The sequence below is a fragment of the Rasamsonia byssochlamydoides genome (genome assembly GCF_041956645.1).
Source record: "Rasamsonia byssochlamydoides strain NRRL 3658 unplaced genomic scaffold VTN77scaffold_10, whole genome shotgun sequence".
Taxonomy (NCBI): domain Eukaryota; kingdom Fungi; phylum Ascomycota; class Eurotiomycetes; order Eurotiales; family Trichocomaceae; genus Rasamsonia; species Rasamsonia byssochlamydoides.
Window position 1 is genome coordinate 338,641 of NW_027192393.1, and position 18,010 is coordinate 356,650.

The 18,010-nt window shown below is 50.5% G+C and overlaps 8 protein-coding genes across 8 annotated transcripts; 5 read left to right on the forward strand and 3 right to left on the reverse strand.

Moving 5' to 3' along the window:
* Window positions 1-1,228: 1,228 nt before the first annotated feature.
* Window positions 1,229-3,062, reverse strand: VTN77DRAFT_455 (uncharacterized protein; the record flags this gene model as incomplete). Its single annotated transcript, XM_069420621.1, has 2 exons — window positions 1,229-2,759; window positions 2,812-3,062. The coding sequence occupies 2 exons, from the start codon at window positions 3,060-3,062 to the stop codon at window positions 1,229-1,231; spliced, it is 1,782 nt and encodes a 593-aa protein (XP_069280516.1).
* Window positions 3,063-3,613: 551 nt separating this feature from the next.
* On the forward strand, window positions 3,614-4,942 carry VTN77DRAFT_456 (uncharacterized protein; the record flags this gene model as incomplete). Its single annotated transcript, XM_069420632.1, has 4 exons — window positions 3,614-3,767; window positions 3,819-4,215; window positions 4,270-4,601; window positions 4,653-4,942. 4 exons carry the CDS (start codon window positions 3,614-3,616, stop codon window positions 4,940-4,942), a joined length of 1,173 nt encoding a protein of 390 aa, XP_069280517.1.
* Window positions 4,943-6,890: 1,948 nt separating this feature from the next.
* Window positions 6,891-7,303, reverse strand: VTN77DRAFT_457 (uncharacterized protein; the record flags this gene model as incomplete). The annotated part of the gene is made up of 2 exons (XM_069420643.1): window positions 6,891-7,097; window positions 7,223-7,303. 2 exons carry the CDS (start codon window positions 7,301-7,303, stop codon window positions 6,891-6,893), a joined length of 288 nt encoding a protein of 95 aa, XP_069280518.1.
* A 378-nt stretch (window positions 7,304-7,681) lies between these two features.
* VTN77DRAFT_458 (uncharacterized protein) lies at window positions 7,682-8,468 on the forward strand (the record flags this gene model as incomplete). The annotated part of the gene is made up of 3 exons (XM_069420654.1): window positions 7,682-7,889; window positions 7,941-8,400; window positions 8,456-8,468. The coding sequence occupies 3 exons, from the start codon at window positions 7,682-7,684 to the stop codon at window positions 8,466-8,468; spliced, it is 681 nt and encodes a 226-aa protein (XP_069280519.1).
* Window positions 8,469-8,940: 472 nt separating this feature from the next.
* Window positions 8,941-9,969, forward strand: VTN77DRAFT_459 (uncharacterized protein; the record flags this gene model as incomplete). Its single annotated transcript, XM_069420665.1, has 4 exons — window positions 8,941-9,264; window positions 9,325-9,566; window positions 9,620-9,782; window positions 9,856-9,969. The coding sequence occupies 4 exons, from the start codon at window positions 8,941-8,943 to the stop codon at window positions 9,967-9,969; spliced, it is 843 nt and encodes a 280-aa protein (XP_069280520.1).
* Window positions 9,970-10,032: 63 nt separating this feature from the next.
* VTN77DRAFT_460 (uncharacterized protein) lies at window positions 10,033-11,949 on the forward strand (the record flags this gene model as incomplete). The annotated part of the gene is made up of 1 exon (XM_069420677.1): window positions 10,033-11,949. One exon carries the CDS (start codon window positions 10,033-10,035, stop codon window positions 11,947-11,949), a length of 1,917 nt encoding a protein of 638 aa, XP_069280521.1.
* A 3,256-nt stretch (window positions 11,950-15,205) lies between these two features.
* VTN77DRAFT_461 (uncharacterized protein) lies at window positions 15,206-16,877 on the reverse strand (the record flags this gene model as incomplete). The annotated part of the gene is made up of 4 exons (XM_069420688.1): window positions 15,206-15,365; window positions 15,426-15,495; window positions 15,563-16,764; window positions 16,819-16,877. 4 exons carry the CDS (start codon window positions 16,875-16,877, stop codon window positions 15,206-15,208), a joined length of 1,491 nt encoding a protein of 496 aa, XP_069280522.1.
* Window positions 16,878-17,424: 547 nt separating this feature from the next.
* On the forward strand, window positions 17,425-17,816 carry VTN77DRAFT_462 (uncharacterized protein; the record flags this gene model as incomplete). The annotated part of the gene is made up of 2 exons (XM_069420699.1): window positions 17,425-17,554; window positions 17,629-17,816. 2 exons carry the CDS (start codon window positions 17,425-17,427, stop codon window positions 17,814-17,816), a joined length of 318 nt encoding a protein of 105 aa, XP_069280523.1.
* Between the last annotated feature and the right edge of the window lie 194 nt (window positions 17,817-18,010).

The window sequence follows — 18,010 nt, forward strand, 5'->3', positions numbered from 1 at the left end:
CGCATATCCACTTGGTTAGTGATCAACGTCTGATTCGAGAGGCTGAATCTTCACGGTGAGCTCCAGCCTCCATGATCTCGGGATCTCGGAGTGATTCACCCTGGCAATTCCCATGAATGGATGAGCTGCCAATACTCCGTACTATATAAAATAAAGCGAGAACGTATTCATATCGCTGGCGAGGATTTTTCCCCCCTTCAACCTAAGTATATACAACACATAATACGGAGAACTTGCATCAACATTCTGGATAGATAGGTAGTCATTTCTCTAGAAAACAGCAACAGCAGCAGCAGCAGTACTCCGTACTCCGTAGCTACAGAATTTTCTGTTTCCCGGTGTACTCTAAGTACGGAGAACTCCGACCGGAGCGGAGACGGGTGTGTAGCGGAGTCCGCCCGGTGAGTAGAAGTAGATAGCAGAATATCGGTATCTCCGCTCCGATTGGCCCGGTCCCTGGCAGATCCCGCGCAACAAAGATAATTCACCGACAGAATCCACCGCATCTCCACTTCTTGCAAATCAAACAGCGCAAACACGCAAAAAACACAGAGCAAAGTCAGCAAACAAAACAACACAATCAAACGGTAAAAAATTTTCGCTTAGCGCTAGCGCGAAAAAACGACTCCACCAGCGAACATAAATACCCCTTCACCCTCGCAGCAATTTGATTCTTTTCTTTCTTTTCTTCTCTAAGCGACTCTACTTCATAGAATCATTTCTATAGTGAGCGTCCTTTGGCTGATTCTCTAATCTAGCCACAGAATTCCCACCCTTGCTGATGACCTCTATGTCCTCGATGCCCTAAAGTGAAAGATTCTTCTGCCCTCGTTGGTGGATGGTACTCCCGCTGTCGACTGTGGGTGCACACGAGGGTCTGCGACGCCGCTCTGCGGTACGCGACTCTTGTTTTTGCCTCACGTGTCTAGGGAGTGGTGATGATCTTTACCTTGTTCTGGCGTCTTGACTTCGGTCGGCTGGACTTGGTGGGTGTCGAGGAGGTCTGAAAGGATTTTTCAATTTTGTACACTTGATGTTGGTGTTTTTCTCATTGTGGGAGTTGGTTAGGTTAGGTAGATAGCCAAATGGAAATCGTTTCTATGAACTGTGTGCTGCCTCCGTTTCGTAGAATAAAGTGGACTTGTAGTGCGCCTAGTACTTCTGAATTTTTCTACGAATTTATCAGACGCGTGGGTATCATGCTAATTACTATCTGTCTCGACAATCCTTACGATTTGGCCTCGGCAGGTTTCTCTGCTTTCTCTTTCTCCCCGCTGCTTCCTCCCTTGGGCTTGCCTTTCCCTCGTCCTCCACGGTGCCCTGAAGAACCTCGTCCTCCGCCCGGTTTCCCACCACGCTGTGATGACTGCTGCGCCTGCTGCGACGGCGGCGGCGGCGGCGGCGGCTGCTGCTGCTGCTGTGGTTCAGTCCCGCCCTTCCCTTTCGCCTGCGATGGCGGATTCTTCCTCTCCAGGACCACGACCTGGCTCTGTGCGACAGTCACCGGGCTCGCCGCGATGGCCTTCTGAAGACCCTCGGGTTCTGCAAAGTCCACATATCCGAATCCCTTCTTCTTGTCGATCTCCACCTTCAGCACCTTGCCAAACTGGCTGAAAGCAGCTTCTAGCAGCGGCTCTGTCACCCCCTGCGACGGGTTCGCGTGCTTGAGGAACGCCTGCGTGGCTGTGGGAGAGACGGTCTGACTCTGTTTTGCTTTCGCCTGTTTCGCGGCTTTGGCGGTTGTAGCAGCTGGACCAGTAGGCGGAGCAGTACTGTCAGCACGAGACGGTGCTGGTTCGGTAGTCGGGGTCGGAGGCTGACTAGCTGCAGCCTTCGCTGTTGTATTCTTCTGTGATGTGGCCTCTTTTGATGGTTTCGCAGGAGCTTGCTTTGAAGGCTTGGGAGAGGTGGGAACGGCCTCCGGAGATGCTTCAGTCTTGGGGGTATCTCCATCACCTGTGTTTGTGGTGGATTTTCCACCTCGACGGCGGCCACCCGACGGGAGAAGTCCTAGATCGCGCTGAAGAATCTTGGCCGCTGCACTGATATCTCCCCTCTTGCGCTCCGGGGCGGGAGTCGGGGTAGCTGTAGCAGGTTGTGTAGCAGGTTGATCAGCTGTCTCCTTCACAGCCGGCGTTGGAGCTGGTTTCGACGCCTTGGCGGCCGCATTCGCAGCCTGCTTGTTGGCAGCTTTCACCGCTTCCTTCGTTGCCTTCTCCACCTTTGTCTTCTTGTCCGTAGTCGTAGTCGTAGTCGTAGGTTGTGGAGGCGTTTCCTTCTCAGGCCTCTTCAGTAGTTTCTTCGCCTGAACTTTTTCTGTCTTGTTCTCCTTCTCCGCCTTTTCATGTTTCGAGGATTTTCTGGGAGAGGCGCTCTCTTTGGCCTTGTTTGCCTTCTTCTCTTTGATATACTGGATGAGTGGCGTCGTGGTCACTTCCTCCTCTTCTTTCTTCTCAGTGTCAGGCCCCGATTCGACTGGCGTGGGTTTCGGAACCGGATTGGTGAGACTCTCGAGGAACGCGATGAATTCAGGATCCTGGTCAATCGTACCCTGGCGTCCATCCTTCCGTACACGGCCGCTGGGAACGCGAGCATAAGGAGCGAATTCGAGAGAGGGCGGTCCAAGCAGCACGGGATCGTTTGCTGTGTTGCGCGAATCCTGAAAAGAAGTGCTCTTGATCTTGTCGGAGAGAGGGGCAATCAGGTCTTCTGAAGTAAGATGGAGGTAGGCTCGTGCCGGTCGAGATGGCTTTGCTGGACTGGAGCACAGTTTAGTGTCATGCTAGACTCGCGCCGGAGAAGAAAACTCACTCTCTGGAAACTTTGCCATTTTTATATTGAAACCAGTCTACCTTTCCCGAACCAACCTTCCATTCTTCACCCAAGCAGGTCTCGAACTCAGCCTGCGTCAAGCCCGGTGGTAGTCTCCTCACGATGAGCTTCAAGCGGGGAGCGGGCGGCTTGGGTGTGCTCTTTGACGGTGTCGTCGACAGTTTCTGGGTGGCGGAGGCAGGAATCGGGAGAACTCCAGCAGACGGCTTGGTAACTGATGCTTGAGCCATGCTGTCGTCTCGTCAGAGCAGGATATCGGAGTAAGAATGAAGATGCCGCAGGCGAGTCGATATGATCGATCTGCTGGATGGTGGGGGCGTCAACGGCGACTCAACGAGGTGACACCATGTGAGATCAGAATTTTGTAAGCGATAGCTTCAGCAGTCGCAAGAAAGTAATTCAGAATGCAACAGTGCCGATGATAGGCTCTGTGTCAATTGAAAATCCAATGTTATGCTGGATGATAAGATCGCTATGTTGAATCCGGCCATCAAGTAATTACGGAGCGCGAGGGCGGCCAAGCCCGCTCCATCGCCATCTCGCCCGAACAACCTCCCCGCACCATTATCCACCCTGACATCGCTCCCTGCTCATCGCCCGCGACAGGCTGTCTAGTCTGCAGGGCTCTCTTCTTCTCGTAATCACTTCTTTTCGATCAATTCTTCTCTGTGTTTCCTTTCCTGTCTGCTTCTGCCGCAGTCGCATATCTGCGCACTCTTCTAAGCGCCACTTCCCGACCCCTTCATTCATTTCCTCCTCACGACGGCATTGAGAGCTCGCCATGACGGAAAGGCCGGTGCCGCAGCCTGGACCAGCCAAGCTGAAGCGAAATGCAGGTCCCGATGAGTGGCTGGAGGCAGCCAAGGACTGCAAATACCTGTCAGAGCATCACATGAAACAGCTGTGTGAGATCGTCAAGGAGTACATGATGGAAGGTTGCTACTCCTGTTCCTTTGATCGTGTATTCCGCTGATCTCTTGGCCCAGAATCGAATATTCAGCCGGTGTCCACCCCCGTCACGATATGTGGCGATATCCATGGACAGTTCTACGATCTGCTCGAGCTCTTCCGTGTCGCGGGCGGAATGCCCAACGAGACGAATCTCGAACCTCCTATGACTTCTTCCCCAGTGATCACATCTGACGATATCGAGCCTCCTACAACGATTACGGATCCAAAGCTCCGGAAGAAGCTCAGGAATGCCGATGGTCCCTCCGGAGGTGAAGATGACGAGGGTTCCGATAGCGGGAGAGAGCGATCATCTAGTGGAGCATCGCGGGGGACTAGTCTCCCCCCCGGCAATTTTGTGTTCCTTGGGGATTATGTCGATCGAGGCTACTTCAGTTTAGAGACTTTGACGTTGTTACTATGTTTGAAGGCGAAGTCAGTTCCAATTAACCTGGGAATTCAGATCTGCGCTAACTTTCTCCGTTGCAGATACCCAGACCGAATAACGTTGGTCCGTGGGAATCACGAATCGCGCCAGATCACGCAGGTGTACGGATTTTATGAGGAGTGCTTCCAGAAATATGGCAATGCCTCGGTCTGGAAGGCGTGTTGCCAGGTGTTCGACTTTATGACGCTAGGCGCCATTATCGACGGAAAGGTGCTGTGCGTGCATGGGGGATTGAGTCCGGAAATCCGTACGCTGGACCAAGTGCGCGTCGTAGCACGGGCGCAAGAGATTCCTCATGAAGGCGCCTTTTGTGACTTGGTATGGTCCGATCCGGAGGACGTGGAGACCTGGGCTGTCAGTCCTAGAGGAGCTGGTAAGGATCACCGTCCGAGCAGAACAGAGAATATCTTATTGACGTCTGTAGGTTGGCTGTTTGGCGACAAGGTTGCAGAGGAATTCTGCCACGTTAACGACTTAACGTTGATCGCAAGAGCTCACCAGCTGGTCAACGAGGGCTACAAGTACCACTTCGAGAAGCAAAACGTGGTGACCGTGTGGAGTGCCCCGAACTACTGCTACCGATGCGGGAATCTAGCGTCCGTGTGCGAAGTGCGTGAAGACCTGAAGCCGACGTTCAAGCTGTTCAGCGCGGTCAGTGACGACCAGCGACACGTGCCCGTATCGCGACCCGGACGGAGCGAGTATTTCTTGTAGAGTATGGTATTCATTCATTCATTCATGGTCACGAGTCATGCACTGCGGATAGTTCTATGCCTGAAATTTCTGGATGGGACGGGACGATTTGCATGGCGCAGGGCGTTCTGTTTGGTTGATTTGTCTTTTTTTTTTTCTTTTTCTTTGGTTTGGAGCGGCCCCGTGGCGATGATCGAGGGCATTATACCAGCGTATGGTGTGGATTTGATTTCTGGAGATTCGTATTTACGCATGGGCATAGTATTAGTATTCTTTTTGATTTAGTTTACTGCAGGAATGACTTCTTCAGACGCGTAGTCTTCTGGCCAAGGAATCAGGTAATACTTCCTGACATATAAACGATCTTTTCTTCAGTACATTGAGACTCAGAACTATCGACGAAGTCACACCATCCCTGTCATGATTTGGTTATGACCCTATTCACTCACTCCACTGCTTTGCCCACTATGTACTCCAGGCTGGATCGATGCTTTCTGAATCGCGCGAATCGGCAGGCTGTGGTTGTGCTATGAGACAGTATTAATAACAGTCCATGACCTAGAGTCTAAGCCTCGATCCTCTCTCTCATGATGGTATGGTAGCAGACGAAAAGATCGGATTTCTCCGTTATTCTGGTCAAGGGTGTCTTGGGCTTGATTCAGCCAACGAGTCACCCCGCAAATACACACACCACCGCCAAACAAAACCACCCTTGATGATGGTCTTACCAGAAGAAAAAACCCCGAAAATGACGTGAAAGAAAACCTGTTTTCTCTTTCTCTGCCCGAGCACTGTGCGCGATGCGACCAAGGCGGCGGAGTCAGCCTCCGCAATAATGGTACGTTTGTCATCTACTGTATTCGACGGCGCGTCTCCCGCCGCTCTGGAAAGATGAGCTTCTTCGACGACCGTCGTCAACAGCAGCCGCAGCGGCGGTTGCGACTGTCTTCCCCATCTATATATCTCGGAAATCGCTACCGGTACCGGTAGCGGCAGAATTCGTCTCGCTGTCGTGCCCTCCTCCAGAGGAGAGAAGAAGGTGGAACGACCCGCTGGCTCACAAGAAGCCCTGGTTCCTGATCAACGCGGCCAGAAGTTACCATCACTGCATTGTCGGAGATAACGACGACGACAGTAGTGTGATCGAAGCGCTGCTGGTCGTCTTGCGACGGCCATGGTGTGTTCTTGAGATCCGCTGCACCAGCCTGGTAACGATCAGTGCTGTACTGGAGTGATCCGCGAGGGTACGCTGCAACTGTTTGCTCGCTTGCACATGAGAAGCGCAAGAGGGAGGAGGAGGCTCTCTCCAACGAAAGCCATTGTCAGTCACCATCGATTGCGATAAGCAGATCACTCGCAACCCTTGCAGATATTCGAGATCTCTGCACCGCTGTCTTCGTTCCCAGTACCCATTCGTAAATGCATTCTGGCTCTGCTTGATCTGTGTGTGTGTGCCGTGGAGTCAGATTTTGCGTTCTCTGCTCTTGTCCAGGCATTGGGTTGTGAATTCCAGGAAGCCTGCATATTCAGCAGGGACGGAAGCGGAGATCACTGCAGGAACGGCCCAGGAAACAGCCGACGTATATTGATGTTTTTTTTTTCGTGATTAGTATTCATGTGCATGTGCACCAGTGCGATATCTGTCGGAATACACAAAATCTCCCAGTTGAATCGGGGGAGTGGGAGTCTGGCTGACGGTCACTAGGGTACTATCTTCGGAATTATCGATCCATATGTATATAAATGTACATACTTCCCAAGCCGACCTACAAGTAGTTGAGTTGAAAATTTCGCCGTCGATGGAACGCTGGACAGAATGGGAAGGATTGGCCCTCCCAGTATCGGCGTGCTGTAATGAGCATCTCATTATATATAAGTCTATAATTTGATACTATACTATACTAAATTAATGAAATTTTTATTACCTACGGTTACTCCATCGACCGCCTTTCTTCAAGGTGCTTACTGTTCAAACAGCCTGTTTTGTAACGGCAGATTTCAACCTCAAGCGGCTTCTCTGTGCTGCGATTGCTGCGACCTCTTGCAACTCTTTGTTGCCCATGATATCAAAGATGGCAACGTCCGCCTGGACTTCCTTTGCAAACCAATTCCGCGCGCCGACCGCCACCATCGAATCGATTCCGACCGTGGCCATTGGCCGGTGTGGATCCAGATTCTGTATGCATGCCTAGCAACCTTTTGCATAGAGAGGAGTGTCATTATCGTCCCGCGTCTTCAATCGCGACGGGGTTAGCGATATTCATTCTTCGAAAGTGGTCATGAAGCTAGCCGCGATCCTACCCTTATGCAGATGACAAGGATGCCAGTGACCTTCAGCTGAACGGCAAGGACTTCATCCGCATTTCTCTGCAGACATCCCATGTCTAGAGCACCAGATTAGTCCCGTCTTGGAAGGAAGACAGCCTGGGAAAGAAAAAGTGCCGAGGTGGCCAAAGAGACTTTGCCAGATGAGTCGATTGTCTCTGCCAGCGAAATGATCGACCCCACTAATACGATCCCGCTTGATCAGCAGAGAACCCCTGGCATTTAATTTATTACTTGCATCAATTTTGGCCCCCGCAAAAAGCAGGCAGGGATCCTCAATAATTTCGCTTGTGCATTTGGGTAAGATTTCTTCAGGATTATGGAATGTCGCTAGCGATGCTCTGTCTTGAAGAGTACATCTTCCTGAGGGCTTCCTCTGGTATTCTCTGATATATTCTATCGTCGAAAGGGTTCGATACTGGTGGATGTCTCTCGATGGCGGAGAATGCCTCTCCAAGTCTTCCTGATGGAACATACAGGGGTCACACCCTCATCGTCTTCACCGCCATCTTCATCCCTGTTCAGTTCCTCGCAGTATCATTACGATACTGGGCCCGGTGGATGTTGAGAGCCTGGGGGTTTGACGACTATATTATCCTTGTGTCACTGCTGATGCAGATCATCATCGGCATGTTATGTATCGGTATGTTCTCTCCGGTTTAATTTAATTAAGCAGTGGGCTGAAATTCCCAAGAGGCTGTGAACCACGCCGGCGTCGGACTCCACGTCCCATACCTTGAAGCCACTGATCCAGAGAAACTGATCATCTGGGGCAGATACTTGGTCACCCTTTCAGTCCTTTACTTCGCCGGCGTCAATGTGCCCAAGCTCGCCATTCTGGCTCTCTATCACCGGCTCTTTCCAAACCCGAACATCCGGATGGTCATCTATGGTCTGGCGGCGGCTTTGATCGGTCTCTCCATCTCCACCGTGATTGTGGACTTGGTCGCATGCAGACCTTTCAAGGCGAACTGGGAGACGACACTGGCGGACAAGACGTGTATTGACAAGGAGGCATTCTTCATCTGGGGCGGTGTTCCCAACATCATCACCGATGTGGTCATGCTGCTCCTGCCAATGCCAGTTGTGTGGAAACTGCACACAACCATGAGATTAAAGATTGTTCTGACGATTACCTTTGCTGTTGGTAGTTTGTGAGTGATATACAATGGCAAAAAGGGAGAAGAGAAATTGGCTGACCGCTATCAGTGGCCTGGTCTGAGCAATCATCCGTTTTAGCACGTTCCTCCACAACAACTCCTCCACGGATGGCACCTTTACTGCAGTCGAGCTTCTCATCTGGACCCAAGTGGAAGCAGACGTCTACCTGATCTCTGCTTGTCTCCCCACATACAGGATTCTGCTGGAACGGCTTGTCGGGGTGGTCAAAATCCCCACGACGATGCAGGGCGGGAGAGTAAGCTCCGGCTACCGGAATGGCTATGTGCCTCGTCGGGATCGAGCAAATCAGTCCAGCGTCACTGACATCCCCTTGAACGAAGGAGTTGCTGGGATGAGCAACGGATGGAACCAGCTCCAGGACGATATGTCGTCGGGCCGAGGTCGAATCAAAATCACAACGGATATCCAGGTGGAGTAAAACAGCAAACGCAGACTGCAGGAATGGTTGAATTTCCCTTTTGTTCGTTCTCACCAGTCATAGTGTATTCTATCTATCGTCTTTCTCGTAACATATGGCTTCAGCAGCAAATGCGCAGATCCGTCCCGACCTTGACCCGCGGCGCACGACCAACCTTGTCCCCCATATTCTGGATTATCTCGCTGCCGTCGATCCAGATGGCCTCTTTGCAGAGTATCCGATCTCGGCAGTCAGTTATCAGGAAGGCTATCGAAGCATCACTTACAGCGCATTCGCCAATGCTGTCAATGGCCTCGCACATTGGATACGAGAGACGTTGGGCAAGCCCAGCAGAGAGTACGAGGTGCTGGCCTATATTGGACCCAACGATCTGAGATATCCGGCGTTGGTGCTTGATGCTGTCAAAGCGGGCTATACTGTAGGTAGCCAAAGAATATTTTATAGCGAAAGGAATAGGGAAATGGGCTGACTGATCAAGCTTTTTCTGACGTCCTTGCGGAACAGCGTGCCTGCGCAGATTACCATGTTCCAGGGTCTGTCGTGCCAGACACTGCTATCATCAAGCCCGCGTCCCCCGCAGGTCCAAGCCATTGCAGACGCACATCCAGAGGTGAAGATTGTGGAGGTTCCGGCGGTTGAAGATCTCCTAGAAAAAAAGTTCGAGCATTTTGTGTACGACAAGACGTATTTAGAAGAACTGGAAAAACCAATGTTTGTTGCGTAGGTCATGATTGATACCCTGCTCATCCGGTGCAACCGCTGATGATGAAAAGTCATACTTCCGGCTCAACAGGATTCCCTAAACCTCTGGTGTATAAGCATGGAACCGCCATCACCAATACCCGGCTCATGGCTCTAGAGTCCCCGGAAGGATTTCATAGTGTTCAGCGACAGTTTGAGCGGAAACGGATGTTCATGACATTCCCTCCTTTCCATGTAAGCAAACTCATACCATCCAAACCGCAAGCAACATCTTGAAAGCAATTTCCAGACGCTCATAGCCAAGTAGGCCGCCTATTTTGTGATGAGCTTGTTCAACTGCCTTCCACTGGGCACCGTCTTTCTTTCGCCCATTGCGGGGGCAATCCCTTCAGCGGAGGAATTGGTGGAAGGTCTCAAGTAATCGCCAGCAGATGTCGCGTTCGTTGTGCCTTCAACCGTGCTGGAAGTGGCCCAGAATCCAGACATGTTGGACTATTGCGCAAACAACCTCGAGTTTCTCATGTATTGCGGAGGCGACCTGCCCCAACACATTGGCGACGTGGTTGCCTCGAAGATCAAGTTGGTCAATCAATACGGCGCTTCCGAGCTGGGAGTATGTGCTCAGCTGGAATTTAAGACCACTTACGATCCCAAGGATTGGAAGTATGTCCAGTTCCACCGAGACGCGGGCTACGAGTTTCGCCATATGGTCGAGGATACCTATGAACTATACGCGGTTCACAACAAGAACTTGGAAGCCCACCAATCTACATTCACCATTTTCCCTGGGACAACCGAGTATGGGAGCCGGGCCCTCTTTGTTCGGCACCCAACAAAGCCAGATCTGTGGAGCTGGAAAGCAAGGGCGGACGATATCATTGTGTTTTTAAATGGGGAGAAGACCAATCCAGTATCAATGGAACAGCATATTATAACGAGGAATCCCGAGGTCACTGCAGCGCTGGTGATTGGAACCCATCGGTTCCAAGCGGCTCTCCTGCTCGAAGTCAACATGGGCCAGGAACTGTCCATCCAGGAACGAGCAGCATTTATTGAAAAGCTATGGCCCAGCATTGAAGAGGCCAATCAGGAATGTCCAGCACATGCAAAAATTGCCAAAAGCCACATCCTCTTCACCAGTCCTGGCAAGCCGGTCCTCCGCGCGGGCAAGGGGACCATCCAGAGAGCCGGTACCTTAAGCCTGTATGCGGATGAGATCAATGCTCTCTACGCGGAAGCGGACAAGCTCGCGGACCCTGTCAGTGGAGAAAGCGATGTACAAGTCGATGTGACTGACCATCAAACTTTGTCTGCTTTTGTTCGGGACACATTTGCGTCTGCCATGCAACGGGCGGCTCTTGACGATCAGGATAATCTCTTCCAGCTTGGGCTGGACTCGTTCCAGACCCTTCTTGCCCTCCGGACTTTGCGTCAGGCTTTGAAGATTCCCGACCTTGGCCTCAGCACCATATACACCAGCCCGTCCGTCGAAGGACTGGTGCAGGCCTTGGTGAAGCTATCCAAAAACCAACATGCCTCGAAGGAGTCTGAGCTGCAGGCGCGCTTAGCTGAACGGGACGCCCTTCTCAAGGAGCTGCGAGATCGCGTGGACGCCATCGCGAACAAGGTCACCGTTGTCAGCAATGTTTCTCCTCCTGCAAAGCAAACAGTGATCTTGACCGGCTCCACCGGGACTTTAGGCTCGCAAATCCTCTCCCAGCTGCTCCCAGATCCTTCCGTCGACCACGTCTACTGCCTGATTCGGGGCTCCGACGCGGAAAAGCGCCAGTCGACACTCAATGCCACTCGCGGACTGTCGACCGTGTTTCCGGTGGACCGAGTCACCTTTCTGACAGCAGACCTGACGGATCCTTCTCTTGGTGTGGAGAGTCAAGTCTACGAACGACTGCGGACTCAGGTGACGCTGATCATTCATGCTGCTTGGCCAGTTAACTTTAACCTTCCTCTGGATAGTTTCCGATCTTCTCTTGTAGGCCTTGTCACTCTGATTCAATTCGCCGCCACGGGATCGCAGAAGCCCCATTTGCACTATATTTCGTCAATTGGCTCGATTCCGGGAGCTGCCACCACCAAAGAGGGTATCCCTGAGCGTATTCTCCCGTCGCCGGTACCACGCCTGAACGGGTATTCAGAGTCCAAGTACATTGCGGAGCTGTTACTGGCCCATGCCTCGAGCTTGAGTCCGTCACTCTCGCTGTCACTTTCACGTGTTGGTCAAGTTTCCGGTGTGATCAATGGTCCGGGTCTGTGGAACCCTCAGGAATGGTTTCCCAGTCTCGTGTTGACGTCTGCCCATATTGGAGCGCTTCCCCAGAGCCTGGGAGCGATGGATCAGATTGACTGGCTTCCCATCGACCGGCTTGGCGTCGGTGCTGGTTGAGTTGACGTTGAAAGAAACTGGACACACCGCTTCTGAGGATGCCAAGGAAGCGAACGTCCACGTTTTCCACCTGGTGCACCCGCACCCCACAGCCTGGTCTGCCCTTCTCCCAGCAGTGGTCTCAACGCTCCATTCCTGGACAGGGAAAAAGATCGAGTTGGTTCCTCCAGCGGAGTGGATCTCCCTCGTTCGCAAAGACATGGAAGATGGTGCCAGCAGCAGCAACAAGACGGCACTCGAAGTGGAGGGGCTGGCGTTGCAGTTGAAAGACAACCCCGCCGTGAAGCTGCTAAGCTTCTATGAGGACATCATGCTGAAGCAAGGCGACAAAGTGGATGCAGTGATCCTCGATGTCCGCAATACTCTTCAGCACAGTGAGAGGCTGCGTCAGCTGGAGGATTTTCAAGAAAGCTGGGTGGCGAAATGGGTGGACGAGTGGATGACCAACAAGGAAAAAGCGGTGCTTTAAAAGTAAAAGTAAAACTGAATTAATGAGGTTAATCATTGATTTCTTTTCTTGGGTTCATTAGGTATGTACTTACGAGGGTATATAACATCTAACAGAGACTTATTGTGCTGACGTCTTTTTTTTCTTTTTTAACCCTGATTAATAACATTCGTCACTATAAAATTATTTTTAATTGAATTAAGATGAAGAATAATATAGATACATTGGTAGGAAGCCCGCCTGCAAAGGAGAAAATAAAAACGGTATATATTTAGCATAAAAGGTAGGCCTGTGGGGACCCAAGGTCCAGGTCTGGAGTGCAATCAACTTGAAAAGAAAGAAAGAAAAGGGAAAAAAGGAAAAAAAAAAAGAAAAAAAAGAAAGAAAATACACAGGACACATATTCCTCCTCTCTGAAATAATCCCAGCGAGCTTGCTATACTGTACTACCACATGCCATGCTTCATTTTATTTACCTGCCGTCTGCTCTGTTTAAATATATGTATACAGAGAGAACTCCATCACATCGCATCAAGGCAAGGCAAGGAAAAGCAACTGGTTAACTAACTCCAAAAGTTCGGATAGAATTATCTGTCGATTTCATCCAATCTATAAAGAGATTTTTTTTTCCATTGACGATAAACCTGTAGTTAAATAATCTACCTGCGGTTTTCTTGTCTGGTTCTTGATTATCTATTATGATCAGTAGAACTGTTTGCCTATGGAGGCTGATCCTGCATACTACCTTGTGAAGGGCCAAAGCCTTGCTGTCTAGAAACTAGGAGCTCATAAAAAGGATTCGCTGGGGAAGGAAGAAAGGAAGGAAGAGAGAGAAAGGCACGCGAGTTATATCAACAGGAGTCATGTAATGAACAACAAATGGACCAATCAGAAAATGAGAGCGAAGCTGAGTCAGCAATATGGGCTTAGCCCGCAACATACCTATAGACTTCCTTTCCTAGTTACAGTACAGTATGTAATCCTCACAGGGGCTGTATACCTACCTACATAACTATATAGATAGAGTATTTATTAATATCATCAATTATCGTCTCCGTTCCAGATGGGTTCCCTGCCTACCTATATTATTCCTGGTCATATATTCCTTGCTATATTATACTAGTAATCTTCCCCGTATTTTTTTGTATTAGGTAGGAAGCGTTTATTAGCATCTTCTTTTCCAGGTATAGCCATATTAATTAATACTTCGCGACATATTCCTTTCCTTTCTCATCATATTTCATATTGATTATGTATTCTCTTTGCCATAATATATGGATTTTGTCGGCGTTCTGGGAGCCTTGTGATCTGGCTGTGAAGGCCTGAAGCTACCCACTCACAACGAGAAAGATAAGAGAAATCTAGTGAATATATGGGCGTTTTTCTTTTTTCTTTTTTTCGGCTTACGAAAAGTTTATCTTTCTAATCTTGCTCTATCTTTTTTATTCTTTTTTTTTTAAGTAGATTACTCGTTAGTTAGCCTTGTAATATGATATGATAATGATTTCCCTTCAGTTTCTGACAGTATGTATTTATGTACATACAGTAATCCTCACAGGCCTATATAGCTACTATATATATCTCCTTTCTAGGTGTGCTCCCCCTACCTATATTATTCCTTGCTATATTATCTTCGCCATATATTGCTTTTTCCTCACGATATTTCATTCTCTCTTTATTTACCACATGGATTTGAATTTGATTTCTCGCTATACACATATAGTACTCTACTGTACTATACAGTACATACAATCTTTTTACCGATACGCAATCATCTTAATTCCCTTTACCAATTTATATCATACCTAGCTAACCTCACCTAGCTAGGCTACTTGCTAGTTAGTAGGTAAGCAGCATGCATGAATTATTAGGTAGATATCAGCGACACGTATATACTATGTGGTAATTTTTTTCTCTTTTATTTTTCTTCTATTCTATTACGACTGTGTCTGAGATATATACTGTAAGACAAAAACAAAATTCTTATCCTATTCCGTACACACACATACAGAGACCTGGAGGATTATTAGGAATAGGATTAATAATCATACCCCAACCTCCGTCAACCATCAACCATCAAGGTCTTGACTCCTCCGGATTTTTAGTTCATATTCGGTGCTCCGCGGGGAACTGTATTCCGTATGTAAGCCCGGTATGGAGTATTCCGGCTCCGGCCCCTCCCTTCGGCATAATCCACGCCGAGTCTTGGCTACCGTCGGCCCCGCGGCCCCTTCTTTTAGTATTCCGTCCCCGACTCGGGTGGATTAATTTCATGACCATGAGACTCAAGAGACAACGCACTGGACCTGTCACCTATGAATCATTATATCAGGACCCACTATGCACTTGTTGTCCATGCAGGAATTACTAATCAACAATTGCACTGTACGGAGTAGAAATGGAACAAACTAAGGACTATGGGAATGCTACTGGCGTCTTGATTATGGATTACTATACAGCTTGTCTCGCTAGAACTCCTGGCGGAAAGTTGAACCTACGAGCAGAAAGATACGGAAATAGTGTTTGCTGACGTGGATGCACTATAAGTCAATTCTTAGTAGTGCTGTAAGGTGCATTTGTCATCACATTCATGACACTCATGCTGGAGAGATCATACAACTAATGGATATCTCAAGACTAGTTACAGGGAAAAAAAACACCATTGAAATACCTTACACGTGGAGAGCTCCGTCCCCAGTTTCAGGTGAACCGTGAACGGTTTAGATTAATTATTTAGCGTTTCATGCGCCGACAAGGAGGGGTTGCTAGACCGTCGCGGCCCCGCATCGGGCTACCAGGCGGTGACGTTTACGCAAACAGAGCGTCGCCCAAGTGGATGCGCACCGTCTTGATCTGAGTGTAGTTTTCGAGAGCGTACGAGCCCAGCTCGCGGCCCAGACCAGACTCCTTGTACCCGCCGAAGGGAGTCTGGTAGTGGATGAGGTTGTAGTTGTTGACCCAGACAGTACTGACCGCCACATTAGTACAGAGTATGAGAGACCAAATCATGGAGCTCATGCCCACTTACCCCGCCTTGATAGCGTTAGACACCCGGATGGCCGTGTTGATGTTGGTGGTGTGCACAGCCGCGGCCAAACCTGTTGATGTTGTCAGAAGAGACGAGAAGAAAGACAGACGCAAAATAAAAAAGAGAGAGAGACTTACCGTAGGTAGTGTTGTTGGCAATGCGGATCGCCTCCTCCTCATCCTTGAACTTCTGGACCGTGCAGACCGGTCCGAAGATCTCCTCCTTGACGATCTTCATGTCCTCGTTGACGTCGGCGAAGATGGTAGGCTCGATGTAGTAGCCCTGGTTGCCGAGACGCTTACCACCGGTGACCACCTGAGCACCGGCCTTCTTACCCTCCTCGATGTAGCCCATGATGCGGTCAAACTGGAGCTGGGAGACCTGCGGTCCCTGGAAGGTGTCCTTCTCGAAGGGGTTGCCAACCTTGTTCTGGGTGGCACGCTGCTTGAAGCGCTCCAGGAAGGTGTCGTAGATGTCTTGGTGGACCAGAATGCGCGAGCCGGCGCAGCAGCACTGGCCGTGGTTGAAGTAGATGCCAAAGTTGACCCACGAGATGGCATTGTCGAGGTTGGCATCCGGGAAGATGATGTTGGGGGACTTACCGCCCAGCTCCAGGGTGACCTTCTTGAGGTTGCTCTTGGCCGAAGCCTGCAGGATCTGACGGCCGACCAAGGTCGAGCCCGTGAAGGCGACCTTGTCGATGTCCATGTGGTGCGAGATGGCCGCTCCGGCAACGCGGCCAAAGCCCGAGAGGATGTTGATCACACCGGGCGGGAAGCCAGCCTCCTTGACCAGCTTGGCGGCATAGAGACCCGACAGCGGGGTCTGCTCGGCCGTCTTCAACACGACCGTGTTACCCGTCGCAATGGCCGGACCAATCTTCCAGGCCCACATGAGCAGGGGGAAGTTCCAGGGGATAATCTGGCCACAGACACCAATGGGCTCGTGGCGGGTGTAGTTGAGGCTGCCAGAGTCGGTGTCGATGGTCTGGCCGTGGATCTTGTCTGCCCAGCCGCCGTAGTAACGGAGGCAGCCCGCCGAGTTGATCACGTCCAGCTTGGCCATGCTCAAGGCCTTGCCATTGTCAAGCGATTCGATGCTGGCGAGGATCTCTACATCCCGCTCGAAGAGGTCTGCCAGCTTGGTCAGCATGCGACCCCGCTCCGACGGGGTGACATGCTTCCAGGGGCCCTCGAAAGCAGCGCGGGCAGCCTTCACGGCGATGTCGACATCCTTCTCCGTGGCCTCGTGGACGGCAACAATGGGCTTCTCGTTGTGGGGATTGATGGTCTCGAAGGTCTTGCCCTCAACACCCTTGACGAACTCGTTGTTGATGAACCTGGTGGGATCAGTCCAGTCAGTTCATTCAATGAGAGAGTAGATAGACACGTACAGGCCCAAGGGCTGCTCGTATTTGATGGCGGGAGTGGAGATTTCCTGGAAGAGAGCCATGATGGATGGACGGATTGATGGATGGATTGATGAACGGAGAGGAAGATGAGGAAGCTGGACAGAGATTCTGTCGACAGAGGGGGCTCTCTTTAAATCAGTGTTGTTGCTAGGGGAAGACTGTTTTGGCAGGGAGTGCGGGGTTTCTGCCGCCACTTGCGCCTTCAATCATGGTTGGCGGTAATAGTGACTTCGGGGAGGGGGCATGAGGTAAGGACAACTCAGATCGCGACGCGATAGGCCAGCCAGCTCCAAGGGGAGTCTCTTTGGCAGGAGCTGCCTGGACGGCCTCCACTAACGGTGGAGTAAACTGCTGTCTGGGCTCCGGTGGATGAAAAAAGGGAATAATGCAGTTGTCAATCACTATGTATACTTTGTACACCCCGCAAAGGTCAGGACCGGCTCCACCGGGGACTTAGCGAGTGGACTCACGCCAATCCCCGGACGCGGGCTCAGGATCTTGCGGGGATTTCCGGAGGTTCATCCATCAATCCATCCCATTCTTGCAGCGTATGGCTCTACGTGAGATCCCCAAACATGCGCCTGGGCGATGGGAAATCATGTTGTGACGCGAGAGAAAATTGCGGTCTTGTTTTGTGGCCCAAGGATAAGGATCGGAGTATCTCCGAAGCCGTTGAGATCCCGAAACAATAGTCCAACAACTACTAATGGTAATAATGGTGAGTACCTTCAAATCGATAATTATGAGTTCACCCATCCATTCTTATTGTGCTAATTTGACTTGCATATGCAGGAGAAGCTTCCTCTCGTCCTTCTCTCCTCCCCGTTCGTCCGAAGCGCTGTCCTAATCCCCTTATCATCCAATCGTTATTGAGCTCACTCGGCGTGCCGAAGACATTGCTTATTCTGGGCCTCCATGATCTGCTCCACGTTGATTGCATTCAAACGCCTTTCAGAGGACACGTAAGAACCATTCGTTGAGCAACAGGGCTTCCTCCACAATCTACAGCCACGGCGGGGATATTAGTGACCGTTGCTGGAACAACTCCAATTTTTGAGCTTTCTATGTCCTCGTTGATTTATCTCTCAAGCACAAATGGTCCATCTACGAAAACAGGATTGATGATGCGACGTGCATATGGCATTTACAGCTGGCTCAAGAAGAGAACTGCCAT